The following is a 23,848-nucleotide window of genomic DNA, read 5'->3' as shown; positions in this document are numbered from 1 at the left end:
GCTTCACTTCGGAGCACACATTACATAATACAATACATTTGTGAATAACCACTTATCCGTAATCAGAGTTCAGGAAACGTATGGCCTAAATAATATAACCGTATAGTCAAAGTTCATTCACTCGGGATTTGTTTCCATCTCTGACACACTATCAAACACACTCACGTACAGTATTGTCGAGGCACAGTAAGATAACAGGAAGGAAGGGTGGGTTTCTTTTCCTGTGCTGTTGTTTGTTTATGTATCTTTTATCTTTTGGGGAAGCATCTCGCCCAGCTCCGTCCCCTCCCTCAATGGGAATTTATGGGATCTGCCCAGGAAGACATGCATGAGATTTCTGCAGCGTTGTATTCATGTCTTTTTGTGGTGGTAGATTATCACCATGGTGACCCTTCGATGTAATGGATAGCTTTTTAAAGATTTTTGTGTTTGTGTGTTTGCTCAGCCCCATACGATGGTGGTACAGATAGATAAGAATCACATTCACGGTTTGTGTCGCCAGCTCCAACTCTGTTTTACTTTCTCTCCCCTCTTTCTCTGCATCTCTTAGTACCAATGGATCTGTCTGTGTGATGCATGACAGCATTTTATCCCTGGCTCTTCCCTGTGAGGGTTTGTACGATATATTCTCTATGATTCCTTTTCCTTTTATCATTCCTTTTATTTATATGCTCGTATGCCACGGGTGAGATAAAATTAAAGAAGCTGCGCATTTTCAAGTGCCATCGGTCATTAAGTGTGAGTCTACATGCTGCTAATGAGACCTGCTGGATGAAAAATAACCCGATCTGTTCACGTAAAAAGTCTTTAACTTTGAAGTAACTAAATCACCACTGCAAATACAGCTGCAGAAGTGGGTGTTTTTGACCAATTTACACAACTTCTCAATCGATTAGTAAATCAACCGAAAATACTCTACAAACTTGAGGTTTGATTCATTGTTTAATTCATTTATCAACTAAAAATGTTTTGTTCCAGCTTATCAAATGTTGGGATTTGCTAATTTTCTTCATTTTTAGCCATTCTAGTGTCGTGACTCTAGGGATGGCAGTGTCGGTCTTTCTGTCCAGACTAAAATATCTTTAGTTTGTTTTGTTTTTTTTGGTTATTTTTTTAAACTTACACAACTCTTATACACATAAAACAATAATTAATAAAAATAATAATTAAAAAAATAATTAATAAACAATTCTTCATTGTCATTACATTTTAAGTAGTGACTGACAAAACAAGGCAAGTTTACGCTGACTGAAAAATGTGTAGTCTATCTACCATTTTTACATTCATTATTTTGTACAGTCCAAACAACTCATGGAAATTTGGTTCAGACATTCGTGTTTTCCTCACATTGAATTGTATTGTTTTTAATGATCCCCAGCCTTTTTATCTAGTGCCATTATCAGGTCAATTGGCCAATATTTTATGATGAAATATTTGCAAAACTACTGACATACTCCTCAGCTTCAGCTGTACTTTGTGTTCAGTGCTAACTAGCAAATGCTTGTCAGCATGCGACCTGGTTTATTACTATGGAGCTCTTTTAGCTGTTTTCTAAACCCGCATATGGAAGTGCTAATGCCAGACCTCTTTTATAGCTGATAAATCAATCCGCTAATTGACATTTTAACAGTGTTTTATAAAAATTGTAATAACAGAGTAAATGTCCCATTTGTGAGGTTTTGTCATTGTTTTGTCTCTCCCCTGTGTAAGTTAATGTGTCCAAAAGGTTATCTGGTAATTACAGTATGTTAATTAGTTAATTAGGAATTGAATTGTATGTAAAACTGCTTTAACAGATGTAGTTAGATGGCATTACTTTTTTTGTTGTTGTTGTTTGTTGTTTTGGTGTTAATTAGTGCTCCTATTTTTAAAGACAGAATGTTTTAGCTATCGATCTATTAGCAGGCAGGGATTGAGATTGAACTGTCTCATTAGTGTGTGTGTGTGTGTGTGTGTGTGTGTGTGTGTGTGTGTGTGTGTGTGTGTGTGTGTGTGTGTGTGTGTGTGTGTGTGTGTGTGTGTGTGTGTGTGTGTGTGTGTGTGTGTGTGTGTGTGTAAAATCATTACCTTTTTTATGATAGATAGTGATGTGTTAGAGGAGTTATGTCACATATAAATATACATGATACATAACATGATAAATTCAAACAAAATTCCAGTTTGAGCATCACTGTACATAACAAAGTGATTCAGATCAAACATTCTGTTAAAAGCGTCCGCTAAATGAAATGTAATGTAATTCTGTTATTTGAAATTTGAAATGGAATAGAATAAATCTTTATTGTCCACCAGGGTGAAAATTTTCCTTTGGCTCACCAGACATACAAGAAATAAACATACAGACAACATATCAGACATATCAGACACAAAAAAAAAAAGATATCAAGATAAAAACAAAATAAATATGCTTAAATTCATTAAGACAGCAGCTCATATTGATGTTGTCACTTGGTTTGGTTAAGGATACAGATGGCATTTCGAATAAAGGATTTTTTTAAAACACTTTTTTACAACAACAAAATACAACCTGAAAATGCATTTTACATTTTCCCTAACATAAAACTGACTGCATTAACCGAGAGATACTGTATCATCAAAAGTGTGCAGAAATGTCGTTGGTTAGAGCTTCTAAGAAAATGTGGTTTGTTCCTGTTTGTCATAATGTCTGTTTGCTCTTTTTCCATTTTAAGCAATGAGCAAAAAATAAATATTTGCTGTTTTTCAGCAGAGAGAAATTGATTCTGAATTTGCCTCAGCGTTGATGCATTTGAATGCGTCACTGCGTGCACCGCTGTATGACATGATAAAGGAGGACATCATCATGCACAGACACTCTTCACACTGTCATATACACACCTTATACCTGTAAGCACATTCACACACCACCTAACTGCAGTATGTTGTGTGAAAGGTAGATAATTTGATAATTTGTATATGATATACAAATTGATTCAGACGGACCAAAGATTGAAAACAAAAAACAAATATTTCAACCAGACAAGAAAAAAAATCAAACGACAAAACACAACATAAAAAATGCATTCAAAGAAACAAAACAGAGCAACAGAAACATGTATAAATGTGAAACGAGTCATCTCTCTGTCTTACTCCTCTAGTAAGACTCTTACTTACTCACTCTCGCGTGCACGCTCTTTCCTTCACATCACTCTCACCTTTCAGATGCATCACACATCACATCTCAAATCTATTTCATCTCAACTAATGCATCAGCGCCCACCGTCTCTCACAGAGAAAGCAATTCAGCACCAATGTATATATTTTTGTTGCATGCCTGCCTAAAAACCAAATCAAATATCAGGCTGTTTTGGTGGTGGCGAGTGTGTCTGTGCTGCCTGCATGTTCATCCGTCTCACTCTGCTTTTCAGCACATCATTTTTTTTAAATGTATAATTTCCAGCCTGAAGAGCAGGCAGAGCTATCTGACTTCTGCCTCCGACAGACTATAAGACAAAACTGTCACCTTCTGATTACTTTTCCAGACTCATATGTGAATATAGAAAAAGTTTACATACAGAAGCTGTATATGTTGAATCTATGCACACAAACGCAAACACACAAGGGGCTCCCACGTGAATGAGAACGTGAAAACAATTCTCAATTTCTTAATAATAATAACTGTGGCAGAGCTTTGTGTACAGTATGTACCACCAGTCAGTATATAGTGTAATGGAGATTAATAGCTGGGTGTTCCAGCAGGGGAAGTGAACAGTGACAGGCTAGTGTTTATCTAGTGCTGCTGTTGTCACTCATCCTGATTTTTTTTTTTTTTCTTTCACACCACTTTATTGTTTATCATGGAGCTAGATTGTTTAAGTCATGCTGAAATAAAGTTTTGTTCATGCTGAATGCAACAGAAATTAGATCTCTGTTATCGGATCAGAGCTTTTGGAAGACAAAATAGAATTTTTGCTTTATTCCCAGTAATGTTTTCAAGGCCAGGATGTGAGATTATTTTGTGGTTAGTTTTGTATAAATTACACTTCTTTAACGATAGGATTTAGAGCAATGGTTGGATGCATCATGCAGCGTGTTCCCACTTTGTTATCAAATGTGGTCTTTTGCACATGCATGTATGTGTTTTTGGGGTTACAGAAGTGGGGTCCAGGGACCCACCAGGTCCGTGGTTGGGTTCCAGGGGGTTCCCAACAAAAAGGAGAATACTTTAATTTCACTATAATTTCATCCATAAGTAACACAATGACCGATTGTATGACTATTTTGCTCATGGGTTTCATTCACTTTATGTAATAAAACATCTAAAAGCAAAAATTCTATCAGGTATGGCACCCTGGGACAAAGTCTTATTAGATAGGGGTTCGTGGTCTAATTTGTGTCAGTTTAGGGGTCCTTGATGTGAAAAAGTTTGAGAACCACTGTAGTATAGGGCTTTGATCCAGTGTCTGTGTCTGCAGCTGTAGTGCTATTTAACAGGCAGGAGGCTGATGGCATGACTGTTATAAATCACCTACTCACACTTAATATGGCCACATTTATTTTCATCTGGTTGTATTTCATCAGCAATGTAAAAACTAAGCTTCAAATTTTCAGTATCCACAGTATATGCAAACTGAAAACATTAGAATATGTGGTTTAATTAATCAGGTGTTGAACCAGAAGACTTTGTTTAAGCTCCTCTTATACAGTAGCAAGTATCTTATTGTAGTATCCTTTTACAAAACACTGAATCCCCACCGGCTGACGTGTTGCCCCACTGTACCTGAACTCTGACATCTCTGCGTGTGCTGGCAAGAAAAAGATTAATGTCTGCTCTGAAAAAATCATTAAAGAATCCTTTCATGACCTCCTGAAATCCTCTCATTACAACTCTGGTGCACCCAGACTGTGACTCATTGGTGTGGTAATTCATTTGCTACGATAAATTAAGAATCAGGAAAGAAAAGGAAAGTGCAAATAAGTAATGGTGTCAGGAAGCGAAGAGGTCTTGCATTCTGAATGCATTTGCATCTGGATTTATCAAGTTTCAAAGGGTTCTCCGTCTATCACCATCTCTTACATGCTGCTGATGAAACTGACCTTTCTTTGTCACGCAGCCAATATCAGCATTTCAACTTTACATTTTTGTTATCTTACATATATCAGGTTTTGGGCATTGACTATATTAAATAACATTGTGTTAGTCTTTCTTTGGCTCACATTTTTCTCCATTAGAACAGACATATACTGCACGTTTTGCTTCTTAGCTTGTATTTCTTGGTGCTTTTTTTAGTTATTTAATTGCTTATGTGTAACATTCTGATATACATTTTTTTTTGTAATAAATCAGACAATATGGTGCTTTCAGAAAGTAGAAGACTCAAAACTGTAATCGCTGTTAAAGGATCTTACGCACAGTTTTCTAAATGAGAGCCCAGGTGAAGACAAATATCACTGTTAGATGTTGACAGCAATGCTTATCAGAAGCCTAATCGAGGTCTAATAGCTGCAGGATTCAGGAAGTGGGATAATGGAGTTAGGCCGGACTTCCATCAATCTACTTTACTGTAGAAAAAGCACTCCCTCTGCCACATTTTGTGTTTCAATAATGACCGGCTGCCATTATCGTCAAACAGCACTAACATCTAACTCCTACACCACAGCAACTGTGCATAAATACTGACCTGTCAACTGGTCAATTTTCATTTATCTTTTCAATCATTTATTTCATCTTGTTTTCATGACCTGCCTGTTTTAGAGAATTTCCCTCCTTTGTCTTTATTTGCTGCCACATTATATAGATAGATAGATAGATAGATAGATAGATAGATAGATAGATAGATAGATAGATAGATAGATAGATATGAACATGCATGGACCAGCACCCATTTCTGCATTTTATACAAGGGCCTACAAGGGCTAAGTTTTATTTACTCACTAAAGTCAGCTGTCTCCAGTGTGTATGACGTTACAGATGTGCTCCTATTGCAACCTATCCATCTACTTACAGGCTGCATAACCACTGGTGTTTCTGTCAGGCTTTAGGCCTGTAACTGCAACCTCACGCATATTTTCTTATGTTTTGTGGGTGTCAAAACACAGGTGGCCTGTGTAGATACAAGCATGGGACTGAAGCTGCTGCTCTGCTAACGTTCTGCTTTCGCTACACAGTAGGGCACTGATTGTTCACTGACTGTTTTTATAGTTTGTTAATCTGTTGATTATATTCTTGATTGATTGGTTAATCATTTGTTCTATATAATGTCAGAAAATAGTTTTTAAAAAAAAGGACTATCTCAATACTCAGAAGACCAACGTGACAACACCCTCCCTTTTCATAAACTATACCTACGCCCACATTCATGTGTGTTCTGTACTGCATTTTATTGCATGTTTCTCCAGCCTCTACGGTGTGTATAACCCTCTGGCCTTCTGTTTTATGTGCACATGCATGTATCTACTTCATGTGTATGTGACTGTTTGTCTGGCAGTCTAAGGGACAGATGTGATAATTATCATCCCAAATCTCTCTCATCTCTTTTTCAGCGTCATAACCTGATTAATGCACTCGCTGTTTTACCTTTTTTTGTTTTCTGTGAAATAAAGGCACATGGCAGCACTGCCAAAAAGAGGGGATAATATTGACGTGTAGAGGAGCCCTGTTTGTGCCAGTGTCGCTTCCTGCTCAGGCCAGCAGTGTTAGTAGTCATGCATCTGTCCAGTGTGCAGACTGTAATAGCTGATATTTTGTGAATTAGGGTCTGGGCAGAGGGTTTATCTGTTGGGACTATGAGGCAGACAAACGGTGTAATCCCAAGCATCATTACATCATCCTCCATCACCAACCCTTGCCTCGCCCTCACCAATCATTCATCCATATTTCCAAGGTCAGTTGGGTAACATCCTGGCAGGGCTGATAATTTAATTTGAGAGATTAAACTTCCTGCACGGATGCATCACAATGATGCGCTGATATTAATGGATTGCAGATTGATTGGTGATGTCACTGGGTAACAAAAGGTTAAGTAAGGGTGCACCTGCAGGCTGTGTGAGCAATCAAGAGGAATCTCATCATGCTTTTATCCTGCATCCATCATTTTGTTTTTTCAGCAGCCACCACATTGTATTCTCTAGGAAATATTGATTATAACTGCTGTATCACCATGCAACACGTGCCGCTTAACATGCAACTTGTGGCAGCAAACTGAGTATTTTTCAATTCTCAACTACAAAATAGTGTTTCATTAGTGCAAGTGAGGCATGCACTGAAGTGAGGCCTCTAAATGGGGTTAGATTTGTAAAAGGAAATGCAGTTATTTAAGCCAACTAAAGGAAATCATGTATTCTATGGAAGTTATTTTAAACTTCTACCTTAATTTATGTGTTTTTCCATCTCTTGTCCACCAGTGCGCTACCTGCTGAAGAACAATGTGAGTCCAGACCTCTGCAATGAAGACGGCCTCACCGCCCTGCATCAGGTAAGAACCGGGTCCCTGTGGGTCCTTAAAAAGTCTTGAAACGTCTTAAATAAAATTTTCGATTTTTAAATATTCAGTTTGCAGATACCCTGAAGACTCTGTCTCTACCTGTTTGTCTCTCTCCACCTTTGGTCTTTCTCTCTGTTTGATTTCTCTGAAACTGTGGCACTGATGGCATCTTATCTCAAATTTAAAAATGACAAAATTATGTAAAGTATTTAGATAGATTGTTACTTTAATGGTAGGTAGCTGTCTACTTATCACAGGTTTATGGGTTAGATCCTTCTTCTGTCCTTATGCCAACACAAATTGACTGAAAACATGACACATCTTGGGATACCTTCTAGTACCCAACTTATACAGTATTTATTAAATCAGGCTTTCATGTACTTACAATATAGACATATCAATATACCACAGCCACTTGTTGAGAGTCACAAAGTGACTGGAGTGTATGCTAGCTTCCCATGGGCAAAAAGAACTAAAAGTAATGCAGTCTGATATAGAAATAAAATGGAACTTATTTTTAATATCATTTTGATGCACAATGGGTAAAATACACTTTTCTTCTTCAAGACACTGCTCGATTTCAACATTACATTTGATATAAAATACTGAAGACTAAACAAAATATAATTTTGTAAAATCTATTCAACCTGCGCTTTCAAGCTGTGTGAAAATATTCTTGAGTTTGTTCTGTTGTTGTCAAACATTCCACGTAAAACATTATGACTCAGACTTTTATTAATCAAATCCAACTTTACCATTACGATCTCAGTCTCTGTTAAAATATAATTAAATCATTTCCTGGTGTTTATAAATGTGTAGCAGTATGATTTATAAGAGCCATGTGCAGAATACAGTGTTGAAGTTTTCTGACAATGAAGAAATTATTTTTAATAGTGAGGAAATGAGTTCAGTATTGGGGAAATTAGTCCATTTTGATGCAGGAAATTGATAGCAGGGATCTGGCCCATTTCCACTTGCTAATTAGAGCCATTACTGGCGTGTTAATTAAAGCTTCCACCGCATCCAAATAAATGCACCGGATCACTTCTCACTCAAAACTGCTCAGTCTGTGTAAATAATGGACCATTAGATGACTCATCTAATCAGAAATCAGCCTTTCAGTCTTTTGTTTTGAAAGGTTTTCCTTCATTCCTTATAGACTTATAGCCAGTTCCTGTCACCACAGTTCAAACATGTACAAACATTTATTAGACTCCAGGTAGTGTGAAACAACACAGTCACCAAGTACAACCATCAAACCAAATCCTGGGACCAGTTTCACAAAGGCCTGGTCTTAGCTCAAGCTAATAGTCAGACTTCAAATGGACGTCTAAATACATCCGCTGCACAAAGCTGTCTAGATCTTGACATACATACTTAATCTTATTGCAATGAACTCTGGATAAAAAAATATCTTTTTCAAAACATGTCTGAAGAGCAAATGCACCAAATCACACTGCACTAATCGGATCTTTGAGTTGAACTTAAGAACATGTTGTTCTAAACAAACTGGCCAGAAAGGATGGATTACTCAAACAGAGGGATTTCCACAAAGCCGCTGCAATTGCTAACTGTGCTGGTTCACGAGCTACAGGATGGAGACGCTGAGGTAAAAAGCCCAACCTGTATACACAAACAAGCATGAAACCATTTTGTTTGCGCCTTGTACACTGAAATGTCAATCGCTGGTAAACTCAAAATCTTATTTTTGTAAAAATAAACCCACATTGAGGTGTGGACAACGTCTTTATGGGCAGAGAAGGAGATGGCATGGAAGGATGGCACCTTAATGAATTTCAGAAGGATGTGATGCTCATTTATTACCTCAGTTTCTCCTTTGCTTTTCACCCTTCCCTGGCCCCTCTCATTTCTCTCTCTTCAAAGTTGTGCTATACACCTCTGACAGTTTATGTCCCCTCTTTTCGCTCTGCCTCAGCTAACACAGCCGTCTCTCTTTCCTTCTCGGTTGTTTAAAGCCTAGTACTCTGGAACCTGCTGGGAGGCAGCAAAATGAACAAGGGGAAGAGAAAATTGAAGTCCATCAGTCACCACCGGTGTGGCTGGTGTTTTAAAAGCTGTGGGCCATTGGCTGCCGAGAGATCAGATTGACCTTTTGGCTTTCACTGTGTGTGTGTGTACCAGATAATCTTCTATTTGGGCTATTTGGATGGGTCAGCCTGCACACTGTCTTCAAGATGAGACCTTTTCACTCCTGCTACAACATGAAAAATACCACCATTCACACCTAGGCAAATGGGGACACATTACAGAAAGACACACACACACACACACACACACACACACACATACACACACACACACACCCCATGTGGCAGAGGGTGAGATAAATAAAGTGGTTGTGATTTTTCTCTAAATGAGATGTCATGCCTACCTAGGGTTGGTCTCACCTCACTGATATAAGACATTAATCAATAGATGGCTTTCAGGGGAACTGATTGTGACAGAACACACACACACACACATATGCATGCACATACACAAGCACGCATGCACACACTTCAATATTTACTCTGTTTCGTGAAAGCACCTTGACAGCTTCAGTTCTGATAGAGAACGTATCATTTTCTACAGTTAGCTGGCTGAATTACATTGGGATGATGTGAAGGATAAATGGAGACCTTTTGTTCAGTGACAAGGTTATGCATGTGTGTGTTTGTATGAATGTGTGTAACGCCATGTTCAGGCCATCATTAGTAGGCTACTGCATCAAAAACACATCCTCCATTCATTTCAATGAAACCACTGTGTTGGAAACATGGGGGTCCCAAACAATGAAAAGCAAAAGGGCATATTTCAACTGTATATTTTAAAATGCGGCAGAAAACCTCCGTCTTGTCTTTGTATTTAATTTGATCACATTTAGCCCAAAAATACAGAGATATGATTTTTGGTCCATATCGCCCAGCCCTACTTCTGTGTGTGCCCCCTTGACTTCAGACGTTTGCTTGCTTTCCTTACTTCTGTTTTAATATTTGCTGATAGAGGCCAACTACTGCCAACAAAAACTAGGGTGACGGACAATTGCCGGGTTGGTTTGTCAGCACCTTAACACAGCTCGGATGCAGCTGAAAGCGATCAGTATAAAGTAAAACATGGCTGATATCTGAAAGTATGCACAGTGAAACATATCTGCAAAGCACAGATATCCAGTTACAAGCTACAACATATTGACTTTTACAACCAGCACTTCCTCTCTACCTGCCAGCCCAGACACATCTTGGGAGTCAATCAGTTTAGGGCAACACATGACTTTGGTTTGAGGGAGATTGTTCGGTGTTGGCACTGGTTGGCTTTCCTATCAGGCATGGCCACAACAGCATGGGTTGGCATGGCTATCCTCTGCTGTGAGGCCCAATGCAAACCGATTCATGACTCGGGGAGATTTAACATCTAGGAGAGTATAGATTCCTTGACCATCTTTCTTTTTCCTTACCTGTATCGGTAGTAACACTCCCACACCAACAAGGACCTATTTGTTTTTTTAAACACAGTGCTGTTCTTTTGGTCTGAACACTGAAGGTGGAGGGAGATGTTATCATCGCTAAACACACTCGCCTCATGTTGTCATATCTTTGGTTGAGTCATCGGTTACCGGTCACTGCTTATCTGGCTCTGCGTTCTTGTGTTTTGCTTCAGAACCTCGGTGTGGCTGAGTGGGCACGATGACCCAGAACATCAACAGACAGCTGGAGTCACATTTAAAAACATCTTACTTCAGTGATTTTACCCCTCAAATATTTATGCAGTGATGACCGTGATGGGTATAGAGATGAGGGAGACGGGCTTTTAACTTGTGCTGTAATGATCATCTGCAGGATTTGAGATGAGAAGACTGCAACCCTTGTGGTCCCAGACTGTTCATTAGTCATTCAGCTCTTCATTACTGCAGCCTTTGAGGAACTTTAACTCCGACTGCTAGCCTTTCAGTACCATGTTCTTACACTCAGCCCCCCAAATTCAGTAATTAACCCTGAAACTGTCACTCTAGTCTCCTGTACTTTTGTGTTATTATTGTGTTTTCAATAATTTTTCATTTGGCCATTTAGGTCTAATTCTCAACATTGCCAGTTTCTGCACACTTTGACCCCCTTTCCTCGTCATGATTTGCATTAGCCCTATCATCGCTGGCAAAATGTTAAGCCCTTTTATCCTTTAGCGTCCTGCAGTCTCAGCCACCTGGTCCTGGTCTTGCTCACTTAGCCGCTCACTATTTCAGTTTCATTGCCAGCTCTGTCAACCATGGCCCTCGTGGTGCTAGCCCTGACAGAATGTCAGTCACAGTCTCAGCCTTATTTCCTCGGCATTTTGCTCCTCAACACAGACCGCAGTCCTCTCCGCCCACTGACGGATCCCAGCAAGACTGTTGCTGTTGTTTTCCAGCCACATAATCTGAGCCTTTATCCGAGCCACACTCTCATCCTTGTGTGAATAGTTTTTATGAAAGGCACATTATTTCCTTACTTGCCTCATTGTCTTGTAGCCAAAACAAGAAGAGTGGAGGCTGGTGGGGTCTACAGGGTTGGCTAGGCATTGGTGGAGTGACTAGTTCCTAGAGTAAAAAGCTAAGAGATTAGTTTAGTCAGCTAGCAGGTGGGCTGAAGTATGGGGGTTTATTCAGAAGGAGGTTAGGAGATTAGCCTAGTTGTTGGCTGGTGTGTAGGTTGATATCTCTTGTTTTTTTGATGACATCTGTCATGCCACTGCTGCAGGCTAGAGCTTTAAATGCAAGGTAATCCATCAGTTTATCAGATGTCTTTGACAAGCTTGTATGTCTCTTAAGTCTTATGAGGGTGTTCATTCCCCCTGAATTATATCCTCAAGCTTGCCAATAAAAAGAGGAAGAAAATGCTCTCATACATGCATGCGCACACGTGTCTTTGCTGCCCCTTTAACGTCACTGAAGCCGGAAGTAGTTGACACAAATAAAACAGTACCACTTCTGCTTTTGGGAGCTCAGAAGAAGGTCTCGTAAACGGTTCATGCTCATTCTGTCTCTCACACTAAGTTCAACTGAATTTAAAGCTGTGATTGCTTTGCACAGGAACCTTTCACACCATTCTGCAGATTGCTATGGAAAAGATTCAGAAAAAAGAGAACCCTCAAAGTGACCTCATCCTGTGCTCTGTGACTGGGACCAGGATGTTCATACTGTACTGCTTCATGTCTTTCTTCTTTTTCTTTTCATGCTGCCTGATTGCTTTTAGTATCCTGTAGCTCTTTGTCCTTCTCATATACAGTAATGCCAGTTAGTATCTAAGTTTCCTAATATTAGCCACCAAAAGGAACTGGTGATACCAGACCAAGTAAGGCTGTAGCAGCAGAAACCCCAGAGTGAGGGTGAATTTTACTGCTTTTTTCTAACAGCAAGATTGTGTTATTTCTTCTTTAAAAGGGTTACCTTTTAATGTCAATTATAGAAATATTCAGATTTTCTTATTCATTTAAGTTGATATTAAATAAGCGTTTGATCTCATCCACGCTTGTCACCAATTGTTTGGTCATTTTTCTGACTCTGGCACAGAAATATAACGTCCACATTCCTAATCCTGCCTTGAAAGGTCTGATTTGGTTGTTTTTTTCCAAACAGGGACGCATCTGTCAATGAGAACAACACTAGAATTATTAGAATTGTGGAAAAACATATATAAGGGTGTGTAACCAGGCCACATATTGCCAGGTGCATTTCTGCGCAGCTCAGACTTTCCACTTCTTCAGGAAACATCACGTAAACAGTGTCTCTGTAGCTAAATATGGATTGGCTTTTAGTGGTCAGTTAGAGTTAAATAATTAAACTGTCTCAGGATTAAAATGCAGAAATAATTCTCATGTTAACCCTTTGGACTGTCTGTGAAAAAGCGGTAATCTTACTACATACTTTTCCCTGTGACTGAAGTGTAACGCACAGGATGTTTGCCAGCCAATAGTGTTTCCAATCAGTCAGCCTTTGTGTTTTCTATGCATCTATTTCACCTTATCTGCTTTCCTGCTATCTGTCCTCTGCATCTGTGAAGTAATTTCATTTCCTCTCTTGTGTTGTATTTAATTTATGTGTACTTCCCCCACACTCCTGTCAGAGCTGCCTTATCTGAGTAGACTTGGCAGTTTAAACTACAAAACTCCAGAGAATGCACACAACTCATTTTCTCCTTATGTGGTCTTTTTTATTGTTGTTCAACAATTCAGATAAAGATATTTTTTAGATGGTAGGCAGGCAGAGACAGAGATGGAGTACAGGTGACTGAGAAGACAAATTGAGGTTTTGTTTTAAGGCAGGGAAGTATATGCAGGGGTGTCAGACTGGGGGGAAAGAGGGGACTGAGTACCCAGGGCCCTCATGTGAGGAGGGCCCAAAAAGATACTAGAATGAATAGCTGTGGATGCGGGGAGGGGCCCATAGAAAATGCCTTTCTACAGGGCCCGGAATTTTGTGCCCCTGAGTATGTGGTACTAAAGGTGGCGCTCTCAACCATTAAATCAACTCACAGTCACATCTGGTCGCCTCGTCACGAAACAACAGCTTCTGTGTTCAATTCTTGTTGGCTGGATTACATCACACTCGATACTCTACTACAAGGATATTTATTGTCAGGAAAGCAACATTTACTATTTGCTAGTAAAGTTAATTGTTGTGTAATGTTCTGTTGTCTTGAAAATATGTTTAGTCATTTTTTGACCCATTAATTTTTTATATATTGGTCTGTTGCTGGTGCCTTTAGCCCATTGTCTAAATGATGCCAATAGGATGCTTAAGAAGAGAGTCTGCTGTTGCATTTTCCAAAGTGAATTTAGACTGTTTTCTAATCTCCCCTTCTCTTTCATAACATTTCCACCCTGTTGCTTTATATTCATGTTTGTACCTCCTCTCTGTATTACTGTGACTTGCTCTCTCGCTCCTAATCTCAGACACCAGAAACCTCTCGAGATTGCACTTCCACTCATCCTCTATATAAACCCATGAAAAAGTAAAAACTGTCTGTTTTGCACACCTCAACTTCTCAAGATTTCTTTGGTGAGTATTGTGCAGTGTGGTGGAATATTGAAAGACTGAGGGCTAGATTTATCAAGCCGTTTGCGCCTGTTTCCAGGCGCTAATTGGTCGCAAAAACGGACGTAACCGATGCGGGCTATTTACAAACAAGGCGCACTTGGGTAAAATCGCAGATTGTCTGCCACATGAGCGAGAAGAGACAAGTTGCGCTTTCAATATGCGTTCGTGGGAGGGTCGTGGGGAAAGTGGGAGTTCCACCCAAAAGGTGGGAGGATAAGCAAAGTGCACCTAATTATATATTCCGTGGTATTTACAAAGACTGTCAGTAAAGCGCGCCTCTATTCTGCGGGTTGGCTATTATAAACCAGCCCGATCGAGTTTCCTCGTAACCCTTTATGCCGCTGGTGAAATGGCAACAGCAATTTGAGCAAGACGAAGACATAGGCGCGAGGCTGAAAATATTTTTAACACAAGAATCACACTTTGTCAGTGAACACAACATCATTTAGCGTTACAGATCAAGCAGCCATGCAATATTAGAGTTACTGGAAGAAATCAAAGATGAAATTGAATCTCCCACTCAGCGTTCACATCCCATTCCAGCAGTTGTTAAACTCCTCGCTACATTACAAATATTGGCATCAGGATCATTTCAAACAGTCATAGCATCAGCAGTGGGAATATCGCAGTCTGCACTCAGCCATATCATAGCACCAGTACCGCTTTGCTACAGCGCAATTTACGGTCTAGTGGGCGGAGAAAGACGCTGATTGCCTGATGGGTGTCAGGGTTGATAAATACTACGCAAACTGTGGAAGCATAGCGTGCGCTATTACCAAACTCGCATAAACAGACGCAGCGCAAACTGCGCTAGTGTTAGTAAATCAGGCCCTGAGTGTAAAAGGTGAAAAGTTATTTTTAGGGAAATAAGTTTATCAGATGTGTAACAGCATCTCTAAATTAATTGGGTCTTCAAAGTGAATGCAGCCGGCTACCTAGCAGGAATGAAAACAGTCAGAAGCTCCTTTCAAGCATTGAATGCCTAACACAAATTTGACATGTTGGTGCCAAGTCAGGATAAGCACTTGTGTCACCTTAAAGCTGTTTCATGCTTCTTGCGTTCAGTGTGGTCAGGGCGCTGCGGATGGCGTGCATGGTTGAAGCGAACCGTCTGGTCTTTCATACTGAGGGCTAGATTTAGTATCTGTATCTGTTTCCCACCTTGTTAAGTCATTGTTGATAATTATTGTGAGAAATCATTAACATGATCAGTGTCTTCTCATAGATGAGTATCATTAATCATTAATAATCATATATAACTAAAGGCAAACTGAGCAAATTAGTTATTTCAGAAGAGTGTATCAAACTGGTAGCCCTTCGTATGACTCGGTACCCATGAAGTAGCTCTGTTTCAAAAAGGTTGATGACCCCTGTAGGATAATTGGTTTACACGATGGATGGATTTATTCGGTTCTTTTCTTTTTGCTATCTCCATTTTGTTTCTGTTTATTACCAACAGTTCCCCCCAACCCCGTTTTTCTGTCTTTGTTTAAATATTTCAGTGGGTAGAATTAGGGATTAATAGCACTCTGCAGATTTAACATTTCATCATGACAGATGTCTCGTTTTCATTTCATGTCTTCTCACAAAAGAGAAAGTGCTCTTTGGTAAAAAACAAACAAAAAAAAAAAAAAAAACATGCAGCTGTTCCTGGGAACAGAAAATGATTTTTATGACTTTTGTTCTTCTCTGGGTTCCAACATAAGATTTGATAGATCAGATTCAAACCCACAACTTTACCAGCACAAATAAGAACATTGGCTCCTGCTGAGATGCCTCTCTCAGACTTTGGAAACAACACTTGCTCTGAATCCTTCAGTTTTCTGATTATAACTGACCCTCCTGCTGTGATAAAGTAATCCCATTATTTGACTTCATGTCTGCTCCTTGCAGTGTCTTCCTCTCTCTGTTGTCTTGTCTTTGTCTTTGTTCAGTGGCGTAGCACTGCCACACGCACACACACACCAATTAGCTCTGATGGAGAAAACTGCTGTTACTGACATAAGCTATGTATATTGGAGGATGGTTTACATGGAAAAATTCTCTTTCCTCCCCACCCTAAAATCCCACCCAAGTTAACAAGGAAAATACGTTCTGTCCCTTTCTGTCTTTGTCTCTCTGTGGATGGGTGTGAGTTATGGGTGCATTTCCAGCTTTGTCACAGATCCAGGGAACAACCCACACAATGGGTGAGATGTCACAATGACTGTGTCCAAATTGGCTTAATGTGTTTTCAGTTTTTTCACTCTGCAATATGCAATTAAATGACTTTTGTAGAGATGCTGTTTGACTTGCTCGTCTGTGCTCTGGTGACAAATGAGTCTCTTTTTGTTCCTTTTCTGCGATGATTAAGGTGCTGAAGCATCAATGCAGCACTGCTGAGTACTTACTGTTTGAATTATATGCTATATCAGAAATGTAGAGCTTCTTTTCAGCCAGCATTTCATTTACCTCTGTTCTGCCTTCTTGCTTCTTGCTCACTGAATATTATTTCTCTCCTCTTTATTGATTTCTTTTTTACTCCCTTTTTTCCCACCGGTTTACATTTATTCCCTCATCTAACTCAATCTAGGGTACTAGCAAGTAATACAGTATCAACAATTAAACACATGTCTTCTTTTCCCCATCTCCTTCCCCCTCTCCTTGACTACAGTGTTGTATAGATAACTATGAGGAGATGGTGAAGATCCTGCTGGACCGAGGAGCCAGTGTCAACGCTCAGGACAACGAGCTGTGGACGCCTCTGCACGCCGCTGCTACCTGTGGCCACGCAGGACTGGTCAGGATACTCATTTCACAGTAAGACATGCAGATACACTACACCATGGTTTCCTGCAGCACTTTATAGTGGAGGTGAAATAAAGAGCACCCATGCTGGAGTCTAGTAACTACATCTGGGTTTGTGTTGAGAAAAGTCAAATAACCCACTCAGTCACAATCAGGTGCTGATGTGTAGGAATAAGTTCCTATTGACCAGCTGGACTTGTATTATCAATGGCTGTCATCAGACAGAATGAGGGTACCACTCACCTGTATATGCACGCACGCACGCACACACAAACACACACACACACACACACACACACACACACACACACACACACACACACACGTCAAAATATAGTATGTCGAAAAAAGTCATAGTATAATATGTCAAAAAGTGATAATAAAAAGTCAGAATAGCATATCCAAAATTGTCATAGTATAGTATGATGAAAAAATTGTTACAAAAAGTCATAGTATAGCATTTTGAAAAAAGCCATTAAAAAGTGGTATGGTATGTTGAACAAAGTCATAGTATAATGTCTAATAAAATAGTCATAGTATGTCAAAAAAAGTCATGAAAAAGTCATAGTATAGTATGTGGAAAAAAGTGATGAAGTCATGGTATAGTATGATGAAAAAAGTCATAGTATAGCATGTGAAAAAAGTCATAGAATGCAGTGTTTCCCCTACCATTTTTTTGTGGGGGCGGCCCTAAATGATATTTAGCAATTCTCCACATTTGGATCACAGATGATGCCCTAAAATGTAATGCATCAAACCCCTTTTCCTCATATAGTCCTCATGTTAGCCATGGATATTTTACATTTAGAATATTTATTAGCCTACAAAAATTAATATTCCAAAGGTGTTAATCATTTAGCTTTGTCTACCACAGCGGTGCAGATTTGCTGGCGGTCAACTCTGATGGGAACATGCCATACGACCTGTGTGAAGACGACCCAACACTGGACATCATCGAGACGGCTATGGCCAACAGAGGTAGAGTGTAAATGTTTGAGGAGATGGCACGACCACAGACATCAGGGTTCGTGGACAAAATCTTTAGGCTGTAGCTCTTGGTTAATAAGCACAGTTTTTGTGCTTTCTTAAACAACTTTGGGAATCGGTCTCACAATGTCTGTAGACTGAATCGATTGAATAAATTAGAAATTGTAGCTTCTCCATGTACAGTAATGATGCCACTGGAGGGAGTGTGCTGTGTCTACTTTCTTTAACATTATGCCAGTTAGATCTAACTTGTACCAACTACTAAAAAAGGTGTCTTAAATTGCATATCATGCATTACATACATGATAATGTGCGACTGAGGCTCAAGCTGGCCAGGTCATCACCCTCACCATTTGGTGATCCTTGTGAAAGTAAATAAAGAAACAGCATTGTTCTTGTATTGCAGTGTAGAGCGAGTTAGTCCTTAAATTATTTATATAAATGTAAGATTAGACTGTTATTTCAAGAGAAAAGGCTTTTTAGATGAGGATAACGTTGCCCGGGCTTGCTGGAGTGTAAACTTCCCCAAAATCCAATAAGTGCAGACCAGAGCTGGTAAACTGTGATAGCATCCAGGACCGGCTTCTACACAATGGATTTAAACTGGGCTTTTTATTAAATGTAACTGGTAACCCTACATACTAATACTGTTGGTTATTGATGTGCTCCTTGGCTTTAAAAGGAATGCTTGATTACTACTGTAGCTACTTAGCTTGGCTTGCTACAACTGCAGCTTACCTTAGAGCAGATAAACGCACGGTTTAATCCAGTCCTTACACTTCTAACATCCTCCAAACTCTTAAAGTGTTAAGTATTGTTCTTACTATAGCCCCATACGCACAGTTTTGCTTGTCAGACCTACCATGCCAAGTTATGTTTGCTAAGCTATGTTTGGACAGTTGCTGTTCGGGGGAGGGGTTTAGCTAATGTTCAATATTGTTCAGTTATGTGTATTTGATAGTTGTAACTAAAAGTATATTTTTTCCTTAACCGTAGCAGCAGGCTGAGAGTATTTTTTAGCTTCTAGCAGTGTTAAATTATGTCAACCCCAGAAATAGATCGTTGAGGAAGATGGCAGCGGGGTTGTGACCTCATCAAGCACTAAGTGCCCCGCACCGCTTCACGATTGACACTTCGAGAAGCTCTGAGATATTCACAGTTCTCTCACCCCCGACGGGATGCAGATTGGAATACTGTATATTCATGCTCTATCGCTGTAAACAAACAGTGTGCAAAGTTTGACGTAACTGAGAGAGAGCTCAAGATCAGCACCAACATGCAGTGAGGGATGCATCATTGAGGGAAGAGGGGGAAACTCACGCTGTGATTTACGTGTTTGCATTTCTGTCTGTGTTTGTGTGATACGAAGGAAGACTGACACAAAGAGATTCAAGGTGAAGGGCAGCTTTATTTACACCGGAGTTAAATCACACTCAACCTTCTTGACATAAGCTCTTCTCGTCAATGTTTTGTTTTCTAGTAAACAGTTACATCTACAGGCAGACGTGTGAACGCACAGTCGGACACAAAGCAGCAAAATCTGTGGCTGCGGGGGCTTTGAGTGTAGAGACATGCTGTAGTGTGAATGCACAGGTTGGCTGCTGAAATGTAGTTGGCTTAAAGGAGTAGTTCAGGTTTTTTTTTTGGTAAATCTTCGCTTTCTGGTGGCGAGTGTAGATTACTGAAATGTCTGAACTAACTGATGCCCTCTGCACGCCTATGCACTGGCCTCTTTCGTTGAGCAGTGACATTTAGCACACAAACGTCTGTGGCTTATGGGTAATGCTGTTTCGTTAAATGCCTCTTAAACCAGAAATATCCTTCCTTATCTAGACATATGAAGTGAGCCACACAACATACTGCTGAGAAAGCCACTGTTCCATGGCTGTATTTTGGTTTTTGTTATTAGCATTGTTAAAAATGTCAGTTGGATTTTTAATGAGGTTTTCTTTCTTCTGGAACAGGGCCTGGAAGTTTTGGTTTCACTTTGGCTCTCTGTAGGGATCTGCTTTCGGGGCACCTATTCATCTTGTTTGTTTACTGTACATGTGTGCATGTACTGTACTGTTGTTTGCCGTCGATTTAGCATGTGTACATGCTAGAGAAGTAGTAGCAAATGAGAAGGTTGAAAAATAATGGAATTTTCCTTGGTCAAGGTGCTCTTCAGCATCAAAGTAAATCCCAAATGCTTTAGCGGAGCTGCTCGGTGGTAAACCTGTAAGTAAAACCAGTAAAACCTAACCTGTGTGGAAGCAGGGTGCTGCTGAAGAGCATCATGAGTGCTCAGTCATATTTCCCTGGACAATTAAAGGTCGGAAAAAGCCCTGTTATGTTAAGTACTATATTGTAAACAAGTGCAGGGTTAATGAGTTGATAGTTGATTGATAGTTTTAATGGTGCAGATAGGACACGTGACCCCACATCGTGTGGGTTGTATCCTCAGTGAAACAATATTGGAAAGACAGAGGGAGAAGCTGGGGGCTTGGACAGGGAAAACATAGACCGCCGAAAATGAGGTTCTCAGTTTACAGTGGGATATCTTGAGCCGCAGAATGTAGATAGAGGTACAGTAGGTAAGAATAATGATTATTAAGCCGATCAAAGGGAGTGCGATGCTGCTAATTGCTCCCGTAATGTTGTCAGTAGAGCCCGACCGATAAAGGATTTTTAAGGCCGATATCGATATAAATATTTGGTGATTTAAAAATCCAATATTCCGATATATCGGCCGATTATATATATTTTTTTTTAAATCCAGAAACGCGTAACAACATATAAACAGATTTCCCTAACATTAGTTATTTGTAGTTATTTGTGAGTCCTCACAAAAATATGATAATGCAGTTTAAAAATAAACTTGTTTGTTTTATTGTCACAATAGAACAGAGGAACACCAAAATATATTAAAGTTCTGATAAATAAAATGTATAAAAATACAAACTTAAGATATGAAACTTAAAGGGTTAAACACGAGTTTTGCCAACAGGGACGTTGTAGAGCGCCCTCTGGTGGACAAGCTATGCAATGCCAACACTGGTTGAAGGGTGTTTTGTCCGTTTTTATAAAAAAAATAATGTAATATTCATTTATCGGCCATTATAAATGCCGATAATATCGGCCCGCCGATATATCAGTCGGGCTCTAGTTCTCAGCACTGTACTGCTGGATTAGACTTCTCTCTCCAGAGACGCTACAGGGATGGACACACCGGCACTCTCTCTCTCTCTCACTCACACACACACACACGCACACACACACACACACACACACACACACACACGCACACACAACACTGACTCTTTCATGATCCATGTTCATCCGTGGGCCGCAGTGATAATGGTGAAAAGTCTACCAGGAACAGAACCGGTGAAAAAGATTGGGGGATGTAGAGCAGTCAAACCACACAGTTAATGTTATTTTGTACCACCAATCAAATTCAAACCTGAAGAATAAGATTATAGACTGTTGATAAACATGGCCGTAGCATTGATGATATTACCCATTATCAATGCCAACCTATATTATCATATAGGTTGGCTGCTTTTCTCTGTTTTTATATTATTGTAAATTAAATATTGTTCAATTTGTGACTGGTTGGACAAAACAAGACATTTGCAGACATCACATCGGGCTCAAGGTAGATAAAGATTAAATCATCAACAGATCAATCAGTTATCAAAATAATCCTTAGTTGCAGGCCTAATTCGATTCAGATTTATTTCTCTGCCATGTTAGACTTTTATGGAGCTTCAATCTTATAATCTAACATGGGATGAGTGAGTTCCAAATAGCAATGCTCACTCTTATAGGCTGAGACAAGTGTCAATCAAGCAAACTCCCCCCCCAAACATACCTCATTTAAGAGAAAATCTTAACAGACTTTTGTTTGGCCTCTTTTCTTGTCAAAATAGATACAGAGGGGAGTTTTGACATTAAGTGTAGTGTATCCAGTTGTGCTTTTAGCCACAACTATGCAGCCATTAGTGAATTAGTCTTAAAAATGTCAAGAATTGTTATTGCAGGACACAGCTAAACTTGAAGTTTAGCTCAGAAAAACAGGTCCTGGGAACAGTTAGATGTCCATGTGATTTTATGTGATTATATATTGTCAGTTTTTCTTTAAACGACATTTGTTCTAGTATGACAATGAGGAATGTTTGCTGTATTATACATTTTTAAATCCTTTGTGGCAGGCTAAGCTGTGGGGCATCAGTGTAGCTAAGAGACGGATGCTTACTAGCAGAAAGAAGAAAATAGTAGCTGGAGGATTGCATTTCATTCAAGTCGACAAAAGGGACTGTCATCGCCCTGATTCCTGCACCTTTAAAAACCCTAGGGCTGTGACTCGGATTGTGAATTCAGAGAGAAATACTGGTTTACCTCCTCACCATTTTTCAGAATCACTGACCATCACATGTTGGTATGGGCTATGGCTGAAAGAAGAGACACTGGAACAGGAGCTTGACTTTAAAATGGTGGGGATATAGATTTGCCTTCAACTTCACTCGCCCAGGTTAAATTCATAACTCTGTGTCACAGGAAAGGGCTGAAATACTGACAATAACATTTGCACAGTCACGCGATTCCTGCCTACTTCTACTTTTTATTTCAAGTAAAATGCTCCACAAAAAGGTGTATCTTTAAATTACTAATCCCATAGAAAAGATTCCAGCTGTGAGCTTTAATGTCCAGCTGCTGTCACTTGAAGGACATTTTCATCTGACAAATAAATTGTTTCTTTTTTAATGAAGGAATCAATCAGTTGATTTATTGTAGTTTTAGTAATTCACATATCCAGTCACTGCAGGAAAAACAGGCTTTTTTCATCATTGTTAATCTTTCCTTAAATTTGCTGGACAGCACGGTACATTACTGCTGAGCTGTGGGGGAAGAAGTCAAGTGTGGTGGTCACAGAATTGAGTCCTACCTGGCAGTAAAGCGATGGATTAAAGGAGGAATTTAGAGTGGCTGTGACAGACAGAATCACCTGAGCTTCAACTGGGCCAAAGACAACAAAACTCTTTGCCAAAGGATGGTAGGAAAGCCAGCATGAAAGTAATCTAGTGTATGCCACTTCGACAAAACAGTCATTTCATTTCATTTTTCTGATATTTAAGATCCAAATACTGTATTGTAGGCAGCTCTGTGTCGATCCTACAAATGATGTGCCCAGGTTGAAAACGTTGAAATAAGTATCTGAAAATGAATTTATTTCCTTTAATCATTAACATTTGTTTGTGCCCATTGTAAACTGCAACACAACAAAAATCAGTGTCTGCTGCTATCCCATTTAAACTTCCCTCGAAACCTTACATTTCAACAGAAAAATCAATACTTGCTGAGAAGCATTTATCATGGATCCCATTAACCATTGTTTGTAGAAAATCTCCAGTGTAATTTAAAAAAAGATGTTGCTGTCAATCCAGGAAATGAATTTTTCTCTACAACGTTCACTTTTTGAAGTTATATTTTTTTATGTACAAGCATTATGAAGTGTTCCTGATCCCTCCTCTCTGTCCCTCCATGTGGCTCAGATCAGTGAAGTGGGGAAAACTGTCTGCCC

The 23,848-nt window shown here is 39.5% G+C and overlaps 1 protein-coding gene across 2 annotated transcripts in view; it reads left to right on the top strand.

The window, feature by feature from the left end:
- The window catches only part of ppp1r16b (protein phosphatase 1, regulatory subunit 16B), an 83,644-nt gene that overhangs the window by 50,253 nt on the left and 9,543 nt on the right, over positions 1-23,848 (top strand). For both annotated transcript variants that reach the window (XM_039796550.1, XM_039796551.1), the window contains exons 3-5: positions 7,363-7,433; positions 17,165-17,310; positions 18,173-18,276. In XM_039796550.1, coding sequence (XP_039652484.1) covers positions 7,363-7,433; positions 17,165-17,310; positions 18,173-18,276 — 321 coding nt within the window. The remainder of the gene's footprint in view (positions 1-7,362; positions 7,434-17,164; positions 17,311-18,172; positions 18,277-23,848) is intronic.

This window comes from Perca fluviatilis, chromosome 4 (assembly GCF_010015445.1).
Source record: "Perca fluviatilis chromosome 4, GENO_Pfluv_1.0, whole genome shotgun sequence".
Classification (NCBI taxonomy): Eukaryota; Metazoa; Chordata; class Actinopteri; order Perciformes; family Percidae; genus Perca; species Perca fluviatilis.
The sequence above is the reverse complement of the archived record's forward strand: the minus strand, read 5'-3'. Positions and strand labels throughout refer to the sequence as shown.